General features: G+C 41.0%; 1 protein-coding gene across 1 annotated transcript in view; it reads right to left on the reverse strand.

Moving 5' to 3' along the window:
* Window positions 1–19,176, reverse strand: part of CUBN (cubilin) — a 141,967-nt gene that overhangs the window by 92,446 nt on the left and 30,345 nt on the right. The window contains exons 23-27 of the mRNA XM_065831316.2: window positions 17,515–17,701; window positions 14,621–14,781; window positions 13,927–14,108; window positions 13,099–13,255; window positions 10,392–10,579 (exon numbers count right to left, since the gene is read on the reverse strand). Coding sequence (XP_065687388.1) covers window positions 10,392–10,579; window positions 13,099–13,255; window positions 13,927–14,108; window positions 14,621–14,781; window positions 17,515–17,701 — 875 coding nt within the window. The remainder of the gene's footprint in view (window positions 1–10,391; window positions 10,580–13,098; window positions 13,256–13,926; window positions 14,109–14,620; window positions 14,782–17,514; window positions 17,702–19,176) is intronic.

Raw genomic sequence — 19,176 nt, forward strand, 5'->3', positions numbered from 1 at the left:
ATCAAGGGAGTGTTATTTTTATCTAAGACAGCAAATGTCACATTACTGTGTAATTTCCCCTGAAAACAGTCCGTCAGTTTTTCAAGACACAAAGAATGGTTACTATGGCAATCCCTTCGTGCCGCGCTGCCCCGTGGGCCTGGGTTCAGAGCGGAGCTTCAGCTTCGCAGGAAATTCGAGTGCCTGGCCAGCTGTAACTCATTGAGAGAGGCAGAACTGCGGCTGCTAGAATTACAGCGGGGCTTTTTGAGCTGTCTTTCATTTCTAAATGAAGGGAACAGCTGTGTGTTTTCACAGGGCATTTTGAACTTCTCAAACCACATTTTGCTCTCACATGAATATGGGCAAGTGAAACTGAAGCTGAATGCAGATCTCATGAGCCACAATTTCTCTTCTGATCTCTTAGATAGTGTTTCTCGTTTGAGGGACTGCTTTGTCAGCTGTGCTATCCTAAACTGCTGCAAATCCAGGGAAGGCTCTTCCCCAGGCTATATGAGGCAAGGTACTCCCTTTGTCTGTGCAAGACAATTGAATCTTGGGGCCGTTTACTACCCACGCCCGCAGCATATTTACTCTAGGAACTGGGGAATGAGCTTCCTCCCAGCTACTCCTTGGGAAGAAAGTTGTTGCTCCCTTTCTGTGTAGATATTTGTTTCATAATTTATTTATTTCTTCAGACCTTTTAGCCTCTAGCAGAAAATCCAAGGGCTTTGTACTGATTTTGGCAGACAAACCAACCTGCAAAACATACAGTTTCAACATGTTCATATTCTTAAACCCCCTCTTTAATCGAGGCAATTGCCTAGCAGCACCCTAAGTGCTGTTTCATCAGCCTGAACCCCGGCACTGGGCCCAGGTGGGGATATGGTACCTTCAGACAAATTATTAGGCATGGGCTCAATAACCATTACTAGAAACTCCTTATCAGGCTGCCAAGGAGCAAGCATATAGGCTGACACAAGAGTAAAAAGGGGAGGTACTAGCTCTCTGAGGGATGAATCAGACTGTGGGATGGCCCTGCTGCAAAGTGGCAGCTGATAAGCATCTGCTGTACATTGGAGTGGAGTAGGACAGCAGGACCAGCCTAGGCTGCAGGAAAGGTTTGGCTTGGGTAGCTCTCCCAGAGGAAACACAATGGCCACCGGTATTGAATTTTGGCTTTTCTGACTCTTCAGCCTGGAAATATGTTGCTGACACCATGAATGATGCTCTGGAGGCCACAGCTGTTCTCCTGTCTTTGGAGGAGCGAAGCAAAGCACCATGACCTGTGTCACAGAGAAGCTCATTGCCACAACTACAGCAAGGGTTCAAGGATGGAGCTGACTGGAAAATGGAGTTTCTGCTGCATGGAAAGAAATAAAGATCTCAAACAAATGGGAGGAAGCAAACTTTGAATATGTTCTGTTCGGGCATACTTGAAGCAGGGACATTTTCCTAGCCGAGCACCTTGTGAACCTTATTCCTTCTTGCAAAGTGAGACTGACAAGAGCCTTCCAGACAGGTAGTGGGACTCCATCTGTTCAGTTTTCCTGGCAGAAAACTGGTTGTTTTTTTTTTTTTTAATAGGGCAAAATTTCAGTTTTCTCTTGGAGAACTTTATTTCTGCGAAAAGGCACTTTTTAATTTTTTTTTTCTTTTTTTTCATCAGGAAGATCATTAGAAAGGAAAGCCCCCAGCCTAAATTGCTCTGGAAAAATACTGCTTACATATGTTATTTAAGCACAACACATAGTCTTGATCCAGAGATGATGGAGTCTTCAAAGACAAACTTTCATTTTCACTGAGAGGAAAATCTGTCCTGTGAATGCTGCAGTTCTGATTTTTATGGTACTGTAAATAATTCTATTGTCACATGTCATTAATTCATTATATAATTATGAGTAATTATATCAATAATTGTCTCAAATTGAGTCTTTAAACAAATTGTTTGCAGTCCAAATGCCCTTTTACAGGGACCAGCAGCATCGGCCCTGGGCTGTATTTGCAGAACTGAGGAAAGGAGGTTGTGCCTTGGATCAGACCAGCATAGCTGCAAGTGTCCCACCCATTGCCGGAGCCTCCAGGACATCCTGAAAGAGCTTTTCTGACACACACAAGTATCCCTCTCCTCTCAGAAGTGGGAAACCTGATCTGGAATTGTTTTGACTGATCTAAACACTAGAGGCAGTGATTACAGGTATCTGAGCAGCTCTTCCTGAATGAGTTGTTTTTTGAAAAGGAAATTCTGACGGCATTGCAACAAATATGTTACCAGAAAGCGAAATGAAGCAATAAATAGACAATATAATAATCATCTAAGTAACAGAATGCATTCCAAAGTGAGATCACGATTAATCGTTAAAGCAAGAATTAACACAAATAAAAATATTCCATTTCCTAGTAACACATTTCCTTCTAGAAGAGCCAGAGTGCGAGCTTGAGAACCTGCAGATCTGTCAGCCAGAGAAAAACACCAAACAAACTCCAGCCCCGGGATGTAGCACATTGCACTAGCTCAGCACCACAGAGATACAGTTTTCAGAGAAACAAAGGCAACTTAAGACTTTGAGTGATCTACTGTGTGGACATTTGCTATTTCTGCACAAATAGGAGAACAAAATAAGGTTATGTTTGTGCTTGCATGATGAGAAGTGTTTGCAATTGTTACTACAAAAAGGCTCACCTTAAAAAATGTTCTAAATAATGTTTTAGTATGATTATTTAAATAAGTTTATGCCCTAGGTGACCTTTGATAAAACTCCTTGCTCTGATCACCGTAGGCAACTTTCTCATTTCTATGCAATTACACATTTTCATTAATTAATCATTTTATTTCATAGGAGAATGGAGTTTGACGTTGTGCATCTCTAGACATATAGGCACACTAGTTAATCTTGCTGGGATTCATCTAACATATGGAACTGTATAAATAACTAGCTTTTCAGAAGTAAGATCTGTATCTCATAATCTGAGGCTGAAATACTCAGAGCCCTTTGAAATTTTCAAGCAAAGTTAAATTCCACATTGGACATCAGTGATCTTTTTAAAAAAGAATTTTTCATCTCTTACCACTTAATACCGTCTCAAAGAAAACAAGAAGTTCTAACTACAGGTAAATCTGATCTGTCTTTCTAGGAAAGATTTCTTACTGCAAATTGTATAAAAACAATAATTTGATTTAGTGAGACTCTGCATTTGTTATAAGATCATAAGAAATGCAGGCTCTATCTTTGGATGAAATTTTAAAATTGTTTTAGATACAGGAGTGGGAGACAACTGCTGTTTAAGAAAGGAATGCCTAGGAGACATCTACCTAGTTGGTCAGCCCCAAGACCTGCACTCGAAACTGTATTTGTCCAACACGATCTTTTATATCCCTAAGCCTGTATTGGGAGAGCACCTCCACCCAATCCCCGTGCTGTCTGGGTGGAGGTGTCCGGCCTCCTGCACCAGGGCAGTCCTGGACTCTCACCCAGGACTCACACTGGATGGAGCAGGCTGAGCTGAAAGCACAGCAGCCCAGTGCAGGGCTGCCTCTGAAAACCCTGCACTCTGCGGTTCTGCTCTGACCTCAAACCACTGCCCCATTGCCTGGGGCAAATGCAGGCTGCCCAGGAATCCTGGTCCTGACCCCATGTCTCCCCCGAGGTACAGGCAGAGGTTTGTTGTCATGGCCAGCACCCAAACAGGTCCCTGAAGTGTCTCTCCTGCCTTTGCCAACCAAGGGACTGCTGGGGGACCCACGCCTTTGTGTCAGCAGGATTGCATATGCCTGGTCACAAGGCTGCAGCTATTTTGGCGGAGTGCCTCCTTTCCTCAATGCCTCGGAAATCAGGGAGGTTCCTCTGCAGCGAGTATCCATCCATGGTGGTGGAAGAAGGACTGCTTCTGAGCTTGGAACAATAATATTTCAAAGTTATTCTTCAGCAGAAAACTGCTACTGTGGAAAAAGCTCCTGACAAAGAGATGAGGCTGTGCCTGGGGACACAGCATTCAGCGGGATGGAGAAGGTGCATCTACACTGAAAAGCCCAGGCAGATCTGAGCAGTTCACAGCACTGGTGACTGGCATGCAGGGCTCAGTACTGCTCATGTCCTTTGCCAGCCCAGTTGAACTGAACTGCCAGCGCGAGCAACATCACACTGACACCATCACAGGCCAGAGAGGGCAGGATCCTCTCTGGGAATCATCTCATTCAAGAAAATTTGCATCATGTGTAACTATGGCAACTGAGGAGATCTGCAGCTTGGTCCTGGCAAATGAAGATGGAAAAAAAAAAAGGGAAATATTCCTGCCCATTAGGTTTTCAGGAAAGCAAAACTGCCTGCTAATTGGAACAATGGGGAAGTGAAGGACAAAATCTTCCTCAAAGTCTGATGTGAGTTTCTCTGAATCATCTGAGGGCTTTTCTTTGATGAAGGGAAGATTTCGCCAATTCAGATGGGGTTTCTCCAAGCACCATATCATTTCTTATCATGATGCCTGTGCTGAGTGAGATAAAGCACTTCATTGCACAGACACTGTGCACGGCTGCAACTAGAAGAGTCCAAACGCCCTTTTCGCAACAAGGGGCATGCACATTAATGTCATATGGTGGTATTTCACGGTCACTTCGTTGTACAGAGCTTTGTCCTGAAGGTACAGGCAAAGTCACATTGCTCTGAGCTGGCAGGGTGTGGAAAACATTGAGTGTATGAATGCCTGACTCATTTTGTGAGTCCAAGAGCAGTCTGTGCTGGCTTCACTCGTGCTTCTTGTCATCTGAGGTTTCTGTAGGCACCATGAAACCCTTTAATCACCGGCAAATTTAGCCGTCTTTAGGGGTGGGAGATTTTGTGTGCATTTGTAATTCTGTTTCTAAGTAACCTTTCAAACAGCAAAGCCAAAGTGCACTTCAATTCTGGAAATGCAGGCCATTGGGAAAACAAAAATCTGAGCCCTGGGACAGTTTTGTCTTGGGTGGGCAGTTTTTGACCCGATACTCTCCTTCAGAGTATCCATATCTCTGAAATTCAGTGCAAGGGATAAGATTTCCTTCTGTACCAATGGCCAGGACTGCCACAGAAACCCAAGGAGAATTGTCACTTTTATCCTCACAGTCTTACACTGAAGGATTTCTTGTGAAGGCCCATAAAACCCTGAAGGAATTCAGGGATGGGCTGGTGTGCTGCCAGCTTGCATGGTAATATGTTAATGGATACCACAGCAGTCTGGCCAGCAGGCTGTAATTTGATGTCTCTGTGCAGAACCTGGATGGGTATATTTAATATATCATCTGCTTCCCCAGGGTGATGTACTACCGGTGACATTTTGTAAATCAATGCATGGCCATAAGCAAAGCCATTCTCTGTGCTTGGAGAATTCCTGCAGCACTTAAAAAAGACACACTCATAAATAAAATGTAATAATGGTAATCTTCTAATATGGTTTAAGCTTATTTACTAATTACAAGTACAAAACAGAGTAAAACTAGAAACAGGGTCAAGCTTTCCTTTTTTCTATGAGAAGCTAATAAAAAAAGAGGATGACCAACTGAGGATAAGCAACAATTATCTAATGCAGTATTCCCAAATGGAGAGAAAGGATATTATAGCACATCCCTGGAATGCTACTGTGGTTTAAAATATAATAATAAAAAAAGGACATATCCTGTTACCACCAGAAGGAAACAAAAGAGATCTCAGGAGCAGATGCCGTATTAATTACCATACTCAGTACTCATTTGATAATATTCCACAAATAAAGGTGCAATGGTATTTTAACCACTCTGAGTCTAATCGCTGGAAGAGTCTGGACTGCTGAGGTACACTGCCAGTAAGCAAGAAGGGAAGAGCTTTGTTCAGGAGAGGAATTCCGTCCTGCCCTGCAGCAGAAGGAAGGCTACTGTTGCTATCAGGCAGTTTGCCCCCATAAGACAGTTTTTCACAGTAACCCAATGCTAATTCCATCCTTGCTGCCAGACTAAGGTGCTTGCACAGACCAAAGGCGTGAGACTCTAAACAGAAAGCTCTGAAATGTCTTGGTGCATGACACAGTTTTGCTATCTGCTTATGAGGCTGGTGTTATCTTGCAAAAGGCTGGGCAGAGTCTTCCTTATGCTTGTTAAAAGCAGCTGCTACACAGACTGGGCTTCAAGGGAAGGTTGTACTTTCTGAGCAGAACACGGAGGGAGATTGTCACTGAAGGACAGAAAGATTAATGGTTTTCAAATGATATTTTTCTTGGATAAGAAGGGAGTATATTTCAGTCCTACTGCAAGACACTGATCTTCAGGGCAATAACATGAAATTCTCCTAACTTATAAAATAGCTTTGCCTCTGTGGAGATTTTGTTCTGTCATACTAAATAAGAAGGTAATTCATCATTAAAGACGGGAAGTTAAATATATGCTTGTTCAGCTAAGAACCTGATGAATGTAGATGAAGAAATGACATTTCTGTGTCATTGTCTGCAATATCTCACTGGCTACAGCCTGGTGACTCCTCTAGAAACACTAATGTTAGGTTATTAAGCCAAGCCACAGCACACAATATAATTTAAAGACCATTCAATCTAATTACGGTTAGTGCAGCATCACTGAGTAACAGCGTGCAATAGCATACAAGGTGTGCCATGTATCATGGCATTGCCGCTTCTATACATGTCTTTATCACAAGCAATTCATCTCATATTCTTGAAACTGCTGTAAAACTCCTTCCAAAATGTCACACACCCTGTGAACATTACTAGTAATGAGCCAACATCTTCTGACAGGCCGTGAAATACTGAACACTGCTCGTTTGTTGAGAAAGTGCTCATATGAGATCCATGCTAGAGACTGACATTATAAAAAACCTGCAGCTTGATTTCCTCCCACACTAACTCTTCTCGGTGCCTGGCACCTACACATAAGGGCAGAAAATTGCCACACAGTGAGAAGAAGAAGGCTTTTTCCTGCCTACTTGACACAGGTATAAACAGTTGCACGTGCTGAAGTGGCAGAGATGCGGGCCCTGCCCAGGCCAGACTAAGTCAGAGCCACTCAGGGCTCCCTGTGGAGAGGGAATGCTACTCACCATGAGTAACACAGGTCAGCTGCTGCAAATAATGACCTGGCTCACAAGAAGCATCCCATCATCAAAGGAGAAGAGGAAACAGGTAATGCAATACATGGCTGGCTTCTCATTGTACAGATGTGACTGCATTTCAGTCTGGGACAACCATGCACTGTACTTGCACTTGGTTGTACTCTTTGGACATCTGACTGTCTTTTTCCTTGCCTTGTGTTTGAAACAGTTATTTGTTCTAAGTGATGATAATATCTTTGGTAACTGACAACCACTAGGAATACCTGTGTGTAGAAAATTTTACTTTTGTCACTATTCTATGTATTTAATTTCTGACTCACATGTGGAGTAAGGGAGCAAATAGCAAATTAATATATTCTGTGTATATCAGACTAAATTAGTCACAAGGCAAAATGCTTTTCTTGTATACTACATGTGGGTTTGTGTCAGAAGTGTAAGTCATAATTAAAGTAAAAGCTGAAAAATAGGCCCTTTTCTAGGATGGAGACTGGGACTAAAACCACAGTGTCCAGCGGGCCAGTTCCAGCAGTATTCATGAATGCAATTTGCCCAGTCTAGTTGTCCCCACCCACCAAGCACCTTGATTTTCTCCTTCAGAATAGTTTCAAAAAAATCAGAGCTCTAGTTTGAGACATTTGCAATGTCATAAAAATATGTCCAGATGCATTAATTCTATTTCTCCCACTGACTTCTATAAGCAGCTCTGCTATTTTTTTTTTTTTTATTCTGCTGAGGCAGGTCAGCTCTCTGCCATAACACCTCTGAGACATTTAATCTTCTCCTTCTCCATCACATATGCCTTTCCCTTACTCCCTTTTCCAACAGAACTGTGATCATCACCTAATCCAACCTAACAGTTAACTCTTGTCCTTCCCATTCCCAGCCTCCCAGCAAGTAGCAGCAAATATTGTCACCAACCTGCCGCCTGCTCTCTGCCACAGAGCACCAGGCTGCTACTGTCTGGGCTGCCACAGAGCTAAGAAGATGTGTTGCTGCCTGCTGCAATGGGCTGAGGTAGGAGACCTGCTGCCACCAAACCCAAAATAAGGTGGAAAAAAGGGCACCTAACAGCTCCTGAGGAAAAAGAGCACCTGGTCAGCACCAGTGGCCACTCCAGATTGTGTGTGCAGCTACCTGGAAACTGTCTGAGCAGCAGCTTCCCATTTCCTCCAAGAAAACAGCGAAGGATTCTGGCACATGGTCCACATACCACCCTCTTGGACTACAGCAAACAGGATTATACCTCTGTTTTCCCAGTGTTATACTTAGCCAGGGCGTCAGAGCTCTCCCCTTTCAGGCCTCTTTGCAATAAAACAATCTCAAAACTAGCACATGGCAGAAAAGAACTTATCTTAGCTGAACAGCTATGAGTCTTTTTACTTTTTTTATTAACCTTTTACCAGATTTGCAGTGGCATCAGACTCCACATAGATTTCAGACAGAAAAGTCCCAAATAGCTACAATCAGTTTAGAAAGTTGACTGCACACTTGTTCCAGATTATTCTGCCTTTCCCCTACACCACAGAGCACTCACGGCCTTGCCAACGTGTTCCCCTTTCGCAAGACACAGGGTGAGAGCAAACACTATTCAGTTCCCTGGCTGGTCCAACTTTGTTCTCTTTTTTTACACTATGGCACATATTTGTGCAGCATGCAACGACCAAGCGAGAACATCTTTTCCAAGTGGTGTTTCTTAATGGCATTTGGAGAAAGATTTGTAAGTACTGTCACATGAATTACAAATTAAAGCCTCCTTAATACACTTCTATGATCCTGTTTTTCCCTTGCAGTGTCCTCTTTATACTTCTTTCAATCTGTATTTTCTTTGATTGGAAGCACTGAAAAATTGTTAAAACAAAGAGGGCAAGTACTTTTCTTCTCCCTGTCTCCTCACTGTTTCTAATATGTTTTATTTCTGTTCTTTTAACTGCTTTGGATCAGGTCCTTGCATCTGGCACTATTCCTCTGGCCTTGACTTACATCTAGAATAGTGTCTTCTGGCAAGTCTCTTGTGCCTCACTGGCTGGTTACTGTGTGCAGGGCTCCTGCTTTTCATGGATCAAGGGCTTCAGCATCCTGAGACTAGCACTGACCTCGCCGCTTGGCTTCGGTGTTTCTTTTTCAGTCTCCTCACGAAAAATGAACCAGGGATTAACAGTTAGTTCTCAATACAGTGCTCCCTTGTTTTTTTTCACATGTCTATTCTTTCTTTCCATTCCTGGCCACCAAGAGAAGAAAGCTGGAAGAACATCACTTTTGCCAGTCTATTACCAATTTTGAGCTGTGAAAGCTGGCACAGTGAAGAGGTAGAGAGAGAAAGGGAGAACATCTAGAGGGAACAGATTAGCCCACCATCAGGCCTGTGGCTGGACTTTCTGCAGGACCCCAGTGTAAGTAAGTATCCCCACCAGTGAGGTGACTGTTCCTTAGCCTGTCCTTGGCTGCAGGTAGCCTTCTCTAACACTTCTCTAAATTTCAGTTCCTCTTGTGGAAAACCTAAGTAGAGCACAGGGACTACATGCTGTCATCCTGTATAAAGGTAATTATCTGAAGGATGGATTAGTTCAGCAAAACAGCAAAATTGTAGACAGGAGATTATAATCCTCAGTATAGCAGTAATCCTCACTACACAGTATTTCCCACCGTATGAAGTAAAAAACTGAGAGAAAATATCTTTTTGGTTGTCGTAGAAATAAAATTTTTGAGGAAATGAAAATAAAGAGCACTTGGCTTTAGTTAAACTGGTGGTTTTATTTGGCTAAAAATTTCTCATTTTGTTTGTGTGTGAATTCAGTTTCCTTCAGTCCCTTTAAAGAAGCAGATTAATTATGAAAAGGAAGATATAAAACAGGAGACAGAGCAACCCTCCCTTTAAAAATGTAGAAATAACACATTTTAAGGTTTTTGAACATTGCTCACTTCTTCTCAGATGAAGACAAGAGGAAAATAATTGGACTCACTGCCTTTTTGTAATCAATTTACTAATCTCAGGATTTCTTCTTTCTATGAACCTGGAATCATGACATCTCACTTCACTCACAAAAGCCAGTGCATCTAATCTGAGGTGGTAGCTGGAGGCTTTGTAGCAAATCTAGGCACCCGCAAAGTGATTCATCCTCCCTATTGCAGACACCGGTCTTCAGGCTGAATGAAATGCTCTCTGGCATCACTTCCCTCCTTACTGATCATGGACAAAATAGGGACAAATTGTTTGGACTTAACCCTTGACTTTTTTAATGGCTAGGCATAGATAAGGTAAGTTTCCTCTTGGTCTTCTGCATCCTTATTGTTTTTCCTTATTGGAGAAGACCTGATTTCTCTTGTTTCTAGAATCTAGGTACATACCTTTAAGAAGTCAAAGTCACAGTCAGATCCATCTTCTAAATCAAAGGCTGTGAAACTGTAGTTGAGTGTGTTCCCCTTTGTAGCTTGTATAGTCCAGTTGCAGTGCTCATGTAACGGGTAATTATTTGGATAATTTAAACTTTCCAGTATGCCATGGCTACGGTTAACAGTCAGTACATCATGACAAACTGAAAAAATAAAAAGTTAAGAAAAGTTATAGTTGTGCAGTGCTTATTAACCCAATATCTAAAAAAATTACTAATTGACGTTACTGATAGCATTACAAGGTAAGAAATATTCTATTCACAGGATAGAGAGGAGAAATCATACAGAAAGATGATTGTGACCTATTGAAGAATACATTGCGTATGTTGCAAACAAAATCCAGACTTTCCAAACTTGAATCCTTCAGCTCTACTATGTCTTTCTTTGCTGACACTTGCATAGTCATCAGTGTATGTAGTATACATAATTTTTGGCAGTTTTCTTTAATTTTAAACATATGGTAATTCCTGAAACATGTTTTCTTCTGTTTATTGTTTTTGAACTAATAGATATTTTCCCTGTGATTTCAAACAATTCAGAAAGGGTGCTCGATAAATGGATCAAAGTGGTTTATTTCAGCAAACTGGAAAAAAAAATAATCCCTGGCTGAAACAACAATGAAAAGTACAGTACTTGTATTTGATTTGCTAAGCTCCAGGAACTTGAAGTGATCATTAAATTATTTAAAAAGAATCCATGATTTTCCTTGTGAGTCATCCAATAACATCCTAGCATAAGAACTGGATGTTCACCTAGAATAATGAGAATTTTCCTTGAAGTGCAGAGAAAATTAAAAAGAAACTAAACTAGATAAAGAGTGAAATTACAATTATGGCATTAGGTCAGTAAGTCTCATTTTCCTGTATGGAACTTTCACTAAAGAGAGAAAATATCAATGTGTGCAATCCCTTGTCTGGAGACAGCAGACAATGTGTATCGGGAGCAGACCAGGGTAATGCACAGTGAAGTGGGCAGGAGGCAGGGAGCTGGACAGGCTCTTGGCTTTGTACAGCAAATCTGCAGTGTTGGAACAGCAGAAATAGCTGAGATTCACTTGCACAACTGTTCTGTTGTCTGTAACTAGGGATGATACACCTACCTCCTGCAAATCTTTTTATTCTTTCAAAATGATTTGCAAAGCAGCAAGGTCTGTGCTTTTAGGACTTCAAAATGCTCAGGAGACAGCTGAAGGTCAGGGTCAGGTGGAGTGGAGCTTGTCTGCAAAGCTACACTGAAGCACAGAACTGTTTGAAAGGACAGGATGAAGAGCACAAAATGGATTTTGAAGAATGCAAGATGGGTAAAAGCTTCTACCCCCTACCAACAGGATTTTATTAGAAACATATCAGGCACAAAGGTGCCTTTGACTGTTAACTTGATACCATGTTTTCCTTTGCAATGTTTTCCAGTTCATCATTACATTGCTTTCATGTACACAAAAATGCATCTGGCATCTAAGCTTCCTTATTTTATAGCACTACTTCCTACATAATTTTAGCTTTTGGGCAAGCCATTGAAAGCTTTCTCTGATGCATCTTCAGGAATTAAATATGAATGTGAAGTGTAGATCACATTATCTGATAGCTCAGGTTCTACATCTGAGTGCTTTGAAAGTGCTCTTTCTGTTTAATTAATGAAAGGGGGGGAACCTTTTTCTAATACATTGTCTTGACTTTGCAGTCTGAAAAGTGCATGGTAGATGAATCTGTGATGTCTTTAAGGAATGAGGGAGTCAAGGCTCCCTCACTCTTCTAATTATTACATGTGCCACATGTGGGTGAATAGCTTTGTTTTTTTCAAAATCCTTTTACCAAACATTGGACAACTTAATGTCTATAAACTTACAGCAATCTCTATCACTTGGGCATGTCATATTTAGGGTACACAAAAATGCTTGCAAATCATTTTGTATGTAGCGAAATCGAAATCCTACATCTTCCAATATGCATTTAACCACACGTGCTAGAGTGTATAAGAAGAAAAGTGAACACTGGATAATATTCAAGGTTATGACTGAGAACAAAAGAACTCTAATTTGCCATGTATCTTCTTGGATTTTTTTGTCCAAATGTTATTATTCTGATATTTCTGCGGTAGAACTATTTTACAAAAAGAATGTTTGCAAGAAAGATGTGACCCTTACTATACGATGTAAAGTAATGAAACATTCTGAAGTGTTTCAGGAAGGCTAAATGATCCTAAGCACTCACAGTGATCCAGGATGACTGAGAGTAACTCATTTGTCCTTTGCCATTCTGCCTTGCAAGCTGCTAAAAGAGCAGAGAAGCTTTTTCTATCATCTCCATTCTCTGTTAAAAAGTCAGTTGAGCAGAAAAGCAAGAATAGTTCAATCTGCCCTGTTATAAACTTCCAGCTCTTGTTATTCTGAGTAAATCTGGAGTGGCAAGTGCCACTGGTACAAGTGACAGAAGCAGAGCCACCTCACCAGCTTTCTTCTAGGAAGGAGATAATCTCCACCATGCAGAGATGGGCAGATAATTTTAGCTCTCTGTGTTCTGTGACTGTAGCAGACTAGAGAATCTGGGTCAATAATATACATTGTCCTCTGCTCCTAAATAGGTAAGATCAAGTACTGCAAGAAGCAGTTTCAGGAACAAGCTGAACTGTAGAAACATGTTCTTCTCATCTTTTTCTTACTTACCCTGTTCGTATTTGGCTAAAAAGCCTCCACCTTGCAGACTGCTATCAGTCCTTAGTTTTACATACACGGTGTCTCCACTGGAATGGATGGTTTGTGGTATCTGATCCCCACAAAATTTACCTAGCTGTTTAGCATTACTGTTGTTGCCATCATATACCTTCAAACAAAAAACAAACAACAACAACAACAACAAAAAAATCAATTACATTACAAATCAAAGCAATTTCCCCCTCACAAATGTCTGCTTAGGGAATTGTTCCTGGGCATATAAGAGGTTAAATTCTGTTCCTGCTGAGAGGAAGTCTGACAGGCATTTCAGAAACAAGCAAATCAGTGGAAAAGCAGGAAGCCAGTAATGAAATACTGATGGGTTTTGAGGGGCTTGCTCACCAAGAGGGGAAATCTGCACTCCATTTTGACTCTATTAAAAAACATTCAAATAATTTCTGCAACAATTCAAATATGAAATTTGGAATTAACGATAGTGTTATTGATACTGTTGTGCCTTTTTCCTTGTAATTTACTCAGAGAGCATATTAAGGCCTTGGTCCAAAACACAACAAATTTAAAAGATATAGACAGTGGCCCTCCTTTCAGTGGCCTTTCTATCTAGACACAAATGCTCTTCTTACCAGAAGCTGCACAGACACTGCTGCTTTACCTCTCACAGCTCTGTATACATGAAGGTAGTGTGTCAGCATGGAGCTTTTCTATTCTGGGTCTATTTTCTTACAAACATTTCAAGGCCGGGGCCACGTGTTTTTCCTTGCCTGTGTACTCATCATACTCAGCTGACTCCTACGCAGCTAAGCGTCACAGGATACATACCGCAAGGTAATCGAAGTTGCACTGTGGGTGATAATCTAGATGGAACTGTTCAAACTGGATTTCAAATGGGGTTCCTCTGTTTCCCTTGAGCAGCCAGTAGCACTCTGAATTGTCGTAATATGGCATAGGGTAGTTGGGAGACATGAAGATACCAGAAGTTGTTGTCAAAGTCCCACCGCAACCTGAAAATGGGGAAGAAACCAAAGCAACATTTAACACCTCAAAGAGTGCAGAATCAGACACGATGTGTGAGATTCATGCTACTGACCTTCTTCACATGCCCTGAACATCTTCAGTGATGACCCAAAAATCTGAATTTAGCCAACAGTGTTGTAAGCAGAAGAGAGCCCATAGCTCCTAAAAATGCTAACTATCTAACCTGAAGAGTGCGCCTGATAGATAGTTGATCTTCAAATAGAAAACTGCCCATTACATTATTGGTTACTGCTTTCCTAAACATATGCGAAAGCTGATGCTACATTATATCGAGGGAAGAGTAATCACTCCCTGTGGAACAAAAGAAAGCCCAAGGATCAAGAAAGTTGTATCCTTAATCTTCACATTGTGACTATATGTTGCTATACAGTAAGTAGAGTGATTGTAGAAGATGGGAAGTAGAAAAGATGTGGGGGGAAAGGTGACACATTAAAATGAGATGTGTAAAATGGTTTTATACTTGATGCAGTCACTTTACCTGCTGATGTACCATCCCACTCTGCTGAAAATCCCTCTCTTGTGCCATATTGGTCACTTACAAATTTTATCCACAGCTTGTTACCATGAGAGATTATAACAGGAGGCAGATCTGTACCACAGTATTTCCCAAGAGAAGGAGAAGTTTCATAGCCTCCATCTCTAGAATGATAGAGAAAGATTTTGGGTCAAACAGGAAAACCATTAGGAATGTTGACAAATGAAAAGTCTTGGAATTCTTTCAGGCCTGGGAAAGACTAATCCTAGCTCTTCACGTTCCCCAGCAATACAGCTGCCAAATAGTGGAGAAGTCCTGCTACTTGGCAGTAAGAAGTCCTACCACAAGCACCTGCTTGCTGGGTATGTCTGGTCTCTCATCTCAGCAGCACATCCAGAGTCTGTCAATACAATGACAGACTCAAGAAGTTTCTCAAGTAGACTTGATGCTGCAGAGGTAGTATGTCTGTATCCTACATGGTGCCAAATCATTGATGTAACCAAAGGTAATCTTCTAATTTGAACAAATAACAGTTTGGTCACTTCTCACTGTTTAGCCTGACACAAAACCAGATGAGCTGACCTATTTAAAAAAAAAAAAAAAAAAAGTTTATTCCCCACCACACAAATGGGAACCCATTTCTGGGTGCATGTTTTGAAGTATTTTCTTAGCTTTCAGAATTGTTTCTACAAACACTTCTTATTTTTAAAGTAATATTTCTAGTAATATTTTCTAATACTGTGATTAGGATGCAGATCTAATATTCTGGTTTGCTACCTGCACATGTTTCATGGGAGTAAAAAAGCGGTAACCTGCTTATCAATTGCTTTCTAACCTTATCTTTAAGCACTTTGATGTTACAAATACCCTAGAGGTCATTAGGACAATAATAAATACATTTGTATCTAAATATGAGTATAATCTTGATATGACAATTTTTAAGTGGACAGTAACACTTTCAATTATGTTTTCACAGGTTTATACCTGCTTTTGGAGAAATTTCTACTTGCCACTCTGTTTTCTTACCGTCCCAGCTTAAGCTGCTTGCTGCTGTCTCAGGTTACTGGCAGTTCAAGAACTGTGCCAGAACCTCCCCTCACTTGCATCTCGGGCTCTGCAGCTGTGGTCAGATGAACAATTTTCTTAGTTGACCGAATGCAACTTGTCAGAGGACACCTCAGGACAAGAAACCAGAGTGGCACCTCACCTAAGACTTACCTAGCTACCCCATTTAACCGTAGGTATCAAGTTTGATGAGGCATTCTGGAAATCCAGTTATGGCAGCAGAAATGTGCTGAGGTGCATTTAGTAATGTTCTGGTCATATCTTAAAACCTGTTTAGTGCTGCTGAGCTCTTCATAGTGACAACAGAGACAGATTTATGCAATAAATCACTGTTTTCAGTTCCCAAGGTGAAAAAGTGAAAAAAACCACCAAATTGTTATAACTCAGGTCTACCCTGAATTGAGGTGTTAACCATTAAAATAAAGTTAGATCAAATTTAATCTCAGATTGTTGTTTTAAAATGAAAAAATGAAACACTTAGAAAATATTGAAAAAGCCTTTCATTTTTTCATAACTTTCTCCAGTTTGTATGTACAGCTGAAAAAACAGCTAACTCAACAGGAATTCAAAATCTCAATACTGCAAGTTCAGCAGACAGCTTTTTGTTTGGTTCTAAAAAATAAGACACTACTTACAGCAAAATAACCCATATAGAATATCTGGTATAAGGTTCAGAATAAGTTTTATCATGGTGCTCCTTGAGGTTATGGAAATACACAGCATGCTCAGAGTGAAAAAACACACTAGTGTTCTCTGGACATGGTTCATCTAGGGAGCTGGCTCATGAGGACAAAAATGGGTGCACTGACACTGCAAAGTGCAAATCCTGTATAGCAACACAGCAGAAAGGACGTGTACTTGGTTGCTCCAATCCAGGCGCAGTACCTTGCACTTGGCTTTGTTGAACCTCATGAGGTTCACATGAGACCATTTCTTGAGCTTGTCCAGGTCCCTCTGGATGACATCCCATCCCTCAGGGTTATCAGCTGGACCCCTGAGCTTGGTGTTATCTGCAAACTTGCTGCAGGTGCACTTGATCCCACTATTTACATCACTGATCAAGATATTATAAACAGTACTGGTCCCAATGTGGACCCTTGAGGAACATCACTTGTCACTGATCTCCATCTGGACATTGAGTCATTGATCACTACTCTCTGGATGCAACCATCCAGCCAGTTTCTCATCTACCAAACAGTCCACCCATCAAATCCACATCTCTCTAATTTAGAGAGAAGTATACTGTGGGAAAGTGTGTCAAAGGCCTTACAGAAGTCCAGATCATGTAGTTACTCCATCACAGAAGTCCACTAGTTCGGTCAAACAGGACTTGTCCTTGGTGAAGCCATGCTGGCTGTCTCAAATCACCTCCCTGTCCTCCATGTGCCTTAGCATAGCTTCTAGGAGAATCTGTTCCATGATCTTCCCGGCCACATGTAGTTCCCAGGGTCCTCCTTTCTACCCTTTTACAAAATGGGTGCAATGTTCCCTATTTTCCAGTCACTAGAGACTTCACCTGATTGCCATGAGTTTTCAAATATCATGGAGAATATGCCACAAAACAGGTAATAAAATTCTTGTTTCTGCACTGAGGAAAACAACCAGAATGCAGTGCATGGGAACCAGTCCACACACTTTACTGTCTCTGAGAACTGGAATTTACCAAGTGGGAAAGCCAACAACAGAGCAGGGTGGGAGGAGGAAAAGGTAGCCTTTAAAGTCCCACATTGACAGCACAGGTGTATAGTTAAAACTACGGCTTTTGAACATACCTAAGTGGATTTGGACAGATTGTTAAGAGTAATAAGAACCAGAGAAATAATCAGACTTGCCTGATTTCTACATAATCCTCTGTACAGCGTTTATTCCCGTCCAAGCTGAAGTTGGTGAAGCTCAGCACAATCTGTCTGTTTATTCCCACTGTGATGGTGTATATACACTCCATCCGGACAGGGTAGTTGTTGGGATAGTTTGGAGACGTTAGCACACCAATTTCAGTACTGTAGTCATGTGAGCACACTTTAAAAAGAAAAGAAACAGGTATGAATTAATTGAATGTGTATGCAAAAGTAACAGGAAATTTCTACTTCCAGCAAAGGAGCAAACATCCTGTGCTCCTGTGCATTATAACTCTTCCTCAACACACCTTAGTGCTAAATGTCATCACTAGAAACTAAAACCAGGATCCAGCTTTTTCATGGAAATTCTTATATTTGAGTTCATTTGTTCAGTTTTATCATAACACTGTGTCTGTAATAAACAGGCAATGAAAGAGTAGTTTCAGCTGCCTAAGTTGGCTTCGACCTAAAACCCAAGTAAGCAGAGAAGGGAAACTGAAAGGGATGTCTTGATCAACACAAAAGGCAGGATTCCTGAATTTCTGAAAAGCAGTGGTGGTAGAAACTGAATGCAGTTTCTAGCTATGAGGAGATGATATATTGTGTAATAATTTAAGGGCAAGTTATGAAATTACAGCTCAGGCCCTCCATGTCTAAGCTCTGTCATTTCTATGTCTGCTCCGTATCCATTCTAACTACTAAAATGTTTTTGGTTTTAATGGTATATATTTAATGTTGGGTTTTTTTACATACCTGGTCACCTGGAAGACCTCTGTTGAAAATGTTTTCTGAGGGATAAATAGCCCCAAAGCTAGCTACCAGACTCATGTTCCTAGTTCACCATTATGAGAACAAAGAAACATGGCACAGAAACAGGCCATTAATTTTCTGTCATTGGACTGTACTTTGGTATTGACAAGTCAAAAAGAAATGTGACCCAAGTTTTTCCTAATGGCTCATTACACAAAAAGCAATAAAAAATAAAAAGAAAATGTATGCATATTTATTAGGTTACTTATTTTAAACTAATTATTTCCTTCTAATTTGGGAATGGCAGGTTGGTAGGTGCCTGAGTCATACATGTTTAATGGTTAGAGATGTTGCAATGGTGCCATTCCTTATCCACTGGGAGCATGAATGCTAGCTTTCAGCCTGGAGAATATTAAAATTGATGGTACCAGATAAGGGCCCTCAGGGTAAAATTAGCAACACAGAAGCCAAAATATTTTTATCAGCCCTTTTAAGAAGAAATTCCACAGAATTGTCCCGGTTGCCTCCCTCACCAGAATTTCTTTTCTTAGCAGTAATCCATACAGAAACTCATATCCCAAGTGTGCTGTTTTAAACTGGATGCTCTATACTGCTCTACACTTCACATTTCTGTCTTATGAGCTAAGGGGGATAAATACAAAAGGTGGAACAGTGATTGCCTTAGAAATGTCAGACTTCTGGCTACAATGAAATAAATCCAAGTTAGATGCTGCTATGATGATTACGAAAAGTATAAATGAACCCACATTTTGTGTCAGCCAACGCTCTTCTGGTAGCTGGATTCATTCGTTGTGTTCTGTTTTCAGTAGGAGAGCTGGCACTCCCCTTCTGCACTCACCTCACTAACATGGCATTTGGGGAGGTGCTTGGGCAGGAAAGCTATTA

The sequence above is a fragment of the Patagioenas fasciata genome, chromosome 2 (genome assembly GCF_037038585.1).
Source record: "Patagioenas fasciata isolate bPatFas1 chromosome 2, bPatFas1.hap1, whole genome shotgun sequence".
Lineage (NCBI taxonomy): Eukaryota > Metazoa > Chordata > Aves > Columbiformes > Columbidae > Patagioenas > Patagioenas fasciata.